Source organism: Macaca thibetana, chromosome 5, assembly GCF_024542745.1.
Source record: "Macaca thibetana thibetana isolate TM-01 chromosome 5, ASM2454274v1, whole genome shotgun sequence".
NCBI lineage: Eukaryota > Metazoa > Chordata > Mammalia > Primates > Cercopithecidae > Macaca > Macaca thibetana.
The window spans coordinates 100216775-100223587 of record NC_065582.1 but is presented as its reverse complement, the minus strand read 5'-3'; the positions used below and the strand labels follow the sequence as shown (position 1 = coordinate 100223587).

General features: G+C 41.4%; 1 protein-coding gene across 9 annotated transcripts in view; it reads right to left on the bottom strand.

Annotated features, from left to right (window-relative positions):
• Positions 1-1479: 1479 nt before the first annotated feature.
• Positions 1480-6813, bottom strand: part of FAM13A (family with sequence similarity 13 member A) — a 376344-nt gene continuing 371010 nt past the window's right edge. For all 9 annotated transcript variants that reach the window (XM_050790419.1, XM_050790418.1, XM_050790421.1 and 6 more), the window contains 2 exons: positions 6449-6550; positions 1480-3806 (listed from right to left, as the gene is read on the bottom strand). In XM_050790419.1, coding sequence (XP_050646376.1) covers positions 3680-3806; positions 6449-6550 — 229 coding nt within the window. In that variant the 3' untranslated portion in view covers positions 1480-3679. The remainder of the gene's footprint in view (positions 3807-6448; positions 6551-6813) is intronic.

Below are 6813 nucleotides of genomic sequence, written 5' to 3'. Positions count from 1 at the left end.
AAACACTGCTTCAAGACTGTAGTGTGGTGTGTCCCTCCTCATTGATTTAACTAAGTGGATACTAAAAAAGAGCATCACAGAGGCATTGATCTTGGTGCAGAAACCACCTCTCCCCACTAGGGGAAAACAAACGAGGAAGCAGTGTGGCAGGAAGACCCCTCTTGCGAGCAGAACAGAATTTAGACTACAGCCAGCTTTCACAAAGCTGTCAACAGTTTATGGTGTTCAGCTGTAAATATACCACCAAAAGCATAAGGTGTTACTCTTAAGAAAATGGCATCTTCATCAGATTAAAAAGCTCTAAAACCAAAAATGATCCAAACTTAAAATTTTGATTTTCCTTAACTCTGTGATCCGTTCTGGACACAGGGCCCAATTCTGTCTCTTGAGAACTAGGCAACCCCTGGGCAGAACTAGCTTAATTAGCACCATGGCCATCCCTTTATGCTGATAGTAAACCTAAATATTCACCTTATAAGGAATTCTAAGCTCAACCACATTTACAAATGCTCAGCCCTCGGGGTTCCAAGACTGCTGGTCTTGGGACACCTTAGTGTGACATTTATGACACCGCACAGCTTTGAGGCATTTGTCCTTGGCTGGAAATGTCACACCTGGGAGCAGGCACACCCTGCAAGAGGCTATTCCCTTGCCACCCAAACAATGAATTAGGATGAGACAAAGCAAAAATAACACTGTTACGGAGACATCACTGATCCCTGCAATGAATAATAATCTTTTGACTTCTTTGAACTGGTAGGCAAATGGAAGAAATCTTGAGAGCTGACAACATCCTAGCTGGTAATTAAAAAAATAATTAGTATTCCAGTTTGAAATTTGATTTGGTCTTTCACGGAAATTTTCCCTCATCTGGAGGTCACCAAATTGTACTAGCTTTTTTTTTTTTTTTTTTTTTTTTTTTTAAAGCAGCACAGGACAAACTTCTACCATCTTGAAAAACTTCTAAGCTAGCCCTTATCCTAAATCTTGCACCTACAAGTCTTAGAACGTGAAATCTGAACTAAAGGATTCAAAGATGAAACGTAATGATATCATACTTAATATAAACATCTATTTCAATGTTTACTCCAGACTGAACAAAATAAAAGTGCTTATGAAAATTATAAGTCTGCCATCTTTAATTCTTAAGTTTAGACTTACGAAATAACTCTTGACATTTATTTTGTTGGTATGTGCTAATAAACACACATTTCTAAGACAGCAAAGGAAAAACCCCAGTCCAGAGCATTCTGTCTGTGTGAAGCCAATTAAGACACCGCTTCTAGTGCCTTGAGATTCCGGGCTGCTGAAATGGTTGCTGGGGAATGTATCTATCTCCCTTGGCAGAGCCAGAAACCACTGACTAACATGTCTTCAAATAAGATCTACTGTGAGAAGGGCTTCCCCTCATTTCATCTGGGCTCCATTCCATGAAGATATAAGTAGTTAGTGGAAATTACCAAGGAAAACACAACATCCCATACACAATTTATTTTATATAACTTGGTGTTTTCTTTTATTGAATCATACAAATTCAAATGGGGATTCCTGAATAAATCTTTTGTTACTTTACCTTTGGCAGAAACAACAGATTCCAAAACAATTAGTAGCATCTCATTTATTTGTAGCATAAAAAAAAATTCTGTAGCATATTTTCCAAAAACATAGTCTTAAACAAATGTGCTTTAAAAGCTAACTGGTAATGATCTGATTACTATCATAGCTTATTTAAGAGAGCTGTTAAAGGACAGACATGTATTTTTTAAAAAAACACAATTTTTGGTCATGTGAATGATTCATGTTCAGATTTCAAAAATAGGAAACATCCTAAAGTGCATCATTTTATTTATAATCTCACTCCTTGAAATTATAGCAATCTGCAATGTAAACAGTAGAGCAAAGAATTCCAAACTATATTTTTATGTACATTTAAACCTGTAGGATTATGTACCGTCTTTGAGTGTGGATTAAAACCAGGGCACTTCCAACACATAGCTCAAGCTTCCATACGATTAAGAGCAAACTTAAAGGCATTCTTTTTCCCCATCCTTGACTTAACATGCAGCTGACAGAGGAGAGCTGCTACCTCACTTCAGCAATGGAAAATGTTGCTGTCAATCCCATTAGACCAGCCAGTTTCTCACGACCCTTTAAAACTGAAAACTGGTCAGTATAGTTTTACATTCTTTTTCTTTTCCTTAAAACTGTGCCCTTTAAGAAGGCAACTTTCAAAACATACAGGAGGGTGGCTCTGCTGTGTGTTCATCCTGTAACACTTGTCGTCAAAGGCAGAGCTCCTGAAGCACCTTCTCTGGTCAGCCATGGCGGGCGGGCAGACGCCTGGGCTCGGCCTCGCAGAGCACAAAGGTGGACCCAGAACCCGCTGTCCTCAGCGCAGGCGCAGGAGTTAAAGTAACAACACATCACAAGGTGACGTCAAGCACACTGAAGAGATGGATGATTTGGTGTCTTACATTTCCTGGTCCCTCCAAAATGTCTAATATAGACAGCTTTGTGACAGTCTTTGAAAAAAATTATAATTGGCCAGACAGAATGACATTTTTTTCTTTTTATACACGATCTCGAAAATAGTGTCATTTAGATTCTGCCTTGGGCTGAGCTCTGAGGGCTACATTTACCCGTCAGTTTGGGTATTTTAGTGCAGATATTTTTTTAAAAATTAAACTCTGGTAAGTACTCAGGAGGCTGGGAACACAGGCCCCTTCTCTCCCCTGATCCTCTGTATGCAGGCTAGGACTTAAGCAAGCCCCTTTATGTTTGGCTAGTGCCACAACAAAACAGCCCCAAACAGGTTGCCATAAGCATGCTGGCCTGGCTTGGTATTTGATGATAAAATCTGAGACTGGTAAGTGCAGTCACTGTTCAGGAAAGAATCTCCAGGCTCTTCTCCCATCAGCTGGTTTTAAAATCAGCCTTCATACAGCTGCTTACCATCTCTCTGTCCTCTGCAGATGACCCGGTCCTAGGCAGGGACCAAAATTCCTTGTCAGCTGAGGAAGTCCTGAAGAAACACCCTGAAGATGATGACTGCACTGCCATTGTGGGCAGATGCACCTTCTATCTACCTGAGGGCTGAAGGGGAAACCCTTTCACACACGTGAGGGAGGCGCAGCTCTGTGGAAAGGTCACCAGAATGGCAGCGGCAGCAAATAGGGCTCCAATGCACGTTTGCACTTAACTGGGTCCAAGGAGAGCACGGCCCTCCACAGCAAGTTTGCTCTATAGAATAAAGTCCTGAGCTTGTTTTTATCACAGTTAGACAGAGAATGGTCTCATGTTTCTCAGTTATCCGGGGAAGACCAGTGTATATTCTCTGTAGATGAGTGTGGTCTAATGTAGTGATTCATCTCTGCTAGTGTTAGGAAAGCTCCACTACTGTGTGTGTGTGTGTGTGTGTGTCTGTGCGCATGCGCATGTGCACACTGCAATCTTGACTTTCCAATTACAAAATGCCTAAGTCAGGTCACATTGTCTTCTTCCAGCCAGTTTCTAAGGCAGGCAATGGAAACAGGAGCCGATGCCAAATGGTCTAGAGGCAGAAGGGCCGCATGCTTTGCAGGGCCAGCTCCAAGGCTGCCTTCCAGAGCTGCTCTTTCTCAGGGGAGAGTAAACTCTCACTGCAGCTGCCAGCCCCCTGTGCTCGGGCGGGGGTCGCCCCTCACATGGACTTGGAATCCGTGTCTCTCTTGCTGATGAGCACCTCCAGGAGCCTCAGTTTTGCCTTTATGTGCTTGTATTCACTGTATTCTTCAGCCATAGGAGTGCGGTCTTCCTTCTGGACATTTCTAATGCAAATAAAGGAAAAAAGGGTCTGAGGATCATTTCCTGTCTTTGCTAGATACTATTCATCGGGCAAATTATCATTGTGTGTAGAAACATTGCAGTTTATCAACTTGTACAATCAGTGTTGCCAAGTGGCCCTTGGTCTTAAGACTGGAGCTGGATTTAGACAAATAATGAAAATGTTTCACCCAGAAGGCATCATGCAACTGAGTTTTTATATAATTAATCTGGCATCTTGTATGACAAGAAGGCTAAGAAATGCAGACATTCTCTCTAAGTATGAATTCACATTGAGCTCTCATACACCGAAATCCTTTATTCATAATTAATGTTTTCTCATTCTTATATATTTCATCTCGTGAACTTTTAAATTTTTAATTAGCAACTAGTCCATCCACAACTTAGTTTTTTTTTTTTTTTTTCAAAAACAGATAGTACTCCTGCTTATCATAAAACAGTCTTAGAATTCAGCAGCTGGATTCCATAATACTACTATAATAAGCCTTTATAGTTTGAGTAACTTTCCATGCATCCTATTTATATGCACAAGTATTCGAGAGCTTATAGGTCAAGCCCTGTGATAAGTACTTTGTACCCATGATCTAATATAACCCTTATAACACCTTGATGAGACGGAGCCATTTCTATACTACACATGTTGAAACCAGCACAGGAAATCAGATAACTTGCCTGCTCTTGGCCACTATGCGGTGTGCGCTGCTGCTTTGCGTTTTATGGGAAATTGCACATGGCAGACATTCAAACGTACGCTCCCTGCCTTTATTATTAAAGGGCAAATGTGGGTAAGGAAGATAGCGTGGGGCTTAAATTGTTCAATGAATTAAAAATAAACCAATCTTATTCATACCCTGCCTTGTTCTAGGAAAGGATTCTATCTAGTGGTTTCTCAGGGGGCAGGCAAGGAACAGGTGCTCAGGAATTGGAGCATCTGGAACGCAGGCCCCCGCTATACTCTGAGGGGCTTCACTCTCCTCAGACATGAAGTCATGGAACCAGAGTTTATCTCCAAGTCCCTCATAGTTCTAAACATTTTTGACAATTAAGTTAATGTCCTCCATTGACATTTTCTTAAAACCTGGGTGTTGCATAATTCTACATGTTTCTTCGTGTATAAGATATCTGTGCATAATGTGACTTAGAATATAAAAAAGGATAAACGAAAAAATAGGCTTAGATGAAAGATTGGAAAGATACACATCAAAACATTAATTCTGATTTGTCTTTGGTTATTATTATTTTGGGAATTACTACTTAAATTTGCTTACCTATATTTTCTAAATACTCTGCAATGGGTGGGAAATGAAAAGCAAATGTTTAGGCATAAAAATATGAGACATATCTAAATCAGAGATCCTAAAAGTAAATTTACACAATAATTGTTAAACTAAACTGAAATACAATGTATTTTAAATGACAAAAATTTTTATGGTGCTTTTATTTCCCCAAACTTTCAAGAAGTATAAAAGAGGACTCAAGAGAAACAATACTTACATAGCTTCAGTAATCTGGGTTAAAACCAATTTAAAACGATAAAACCTAACTCCAATGTAAGAGATGCAAATCTGTTCCTGGTTCTTTCCTCGGGTTCCTACTGTGACTTTCAGTAGGATGTTTTGTGTGCTGTTACTTGTAAACATGAAAGACTAAATTATGCCTTAAAATTCACTGGCGAGAGCCAGCCCATCAACCAGGTAGATTTACTGCTTTTCTTTTTTTTGGATATGAAGTCTCGCTCTGTAGCCCAGGCTGTAGTGCAGTGGTGTGATCTCGGTTTACCGCAACCTTGGCCTCCCGGGTTCAAGCAATTCTCCTGTCTCAGTCTCCAGAGAAGTTGGTATTACAGACCTGTGCCACTGCACCCGGCTAATTTTTTGTATTTTTAGTAGAGACAGGGTTTCACTATGTTGGCCAGGCAGACCTCATGTCATCCACCCACCTTGGCCTCCCAAAGTGCTAGGATTATAGGCGTGAGCCACTGCACCTGGCCAACTTACTGCTTTTCATACATATTTTTCATTTAAACTTGGCAATTATCACCTTCATTTTTGAAATGAGCTTGAAAATCAGTAATACTTAGATCCCTCTTTCCTGTGTTTCTCTAGCTCGTTTTATTTAGAGATGAGGTCTCACTCTATTGCCCAGAATAGAGTGCCGTGGTGGACCATAGCTCCCTGCAGCCTCAGACTCCTGGGTTCAAGGAATCCTCCTGCCTTAGCCTCCCAAGTAGCTAGAGCTACAGGTGTGCCACTATGGCCACTTGGCTAACCTCTGGCTTCTTAAGAAAAAAGCACTGGTGCCACCACCAGCTGGAAACGCAGCTTCCTGCTGCTCATTGTAGATAAGAATTTGATGGCACAGGTTCGTTTCATAAATGTCAGCTGAATCTGCATCACTCTTGGGCATTACCCAAAGAGCATTTCTTCTGGGAGGTCCACACAAATCCCATCATCTCACAGTCAACCTCTGAGGGTCCCTGGGCACAAACCCAAGGACCAGGTTACAGGGAGGATGCAGAAGAGTCCCCCGTTTGAAGGCATTCCACAGATCTGACAGAAAAACAAAAGGGATGGGTGTGTGTGGTGTGGCGGGGTGGGGAAGGGAGGGCGGGGAAGACAGGCACTACCTTCCGTTCTGTCTGAAAAAGTTGTCTTCAAAATCCCGAAGTTTCTTTCGAATCCTTTTCTTTTCTTCTCTCATTTCCTGGAGGTGTTCCAGGAGTTCAGGTCTAAGAGAGAGGAAGCATTGCAAGGAAATTAAGTTAAATTTGAGTTGTCATAAATGTAATGAATGTGTAACTCAACAGGAGCTGTGCAGAAAGGGGAGGCAAATAAATCCAGAAACTGCTGAGGGCATTGAGGGGGAGCGGAAATGGATGTTTTCCATTTCCTGAAAGCCAAACATGCTGGCAACAGATCCAGCTTCTGGGGGTTCCTGCTACTTGGGAATCCTTAGGCCTCGTGAAATCCCACGGCACTTTGTCGTATTTTT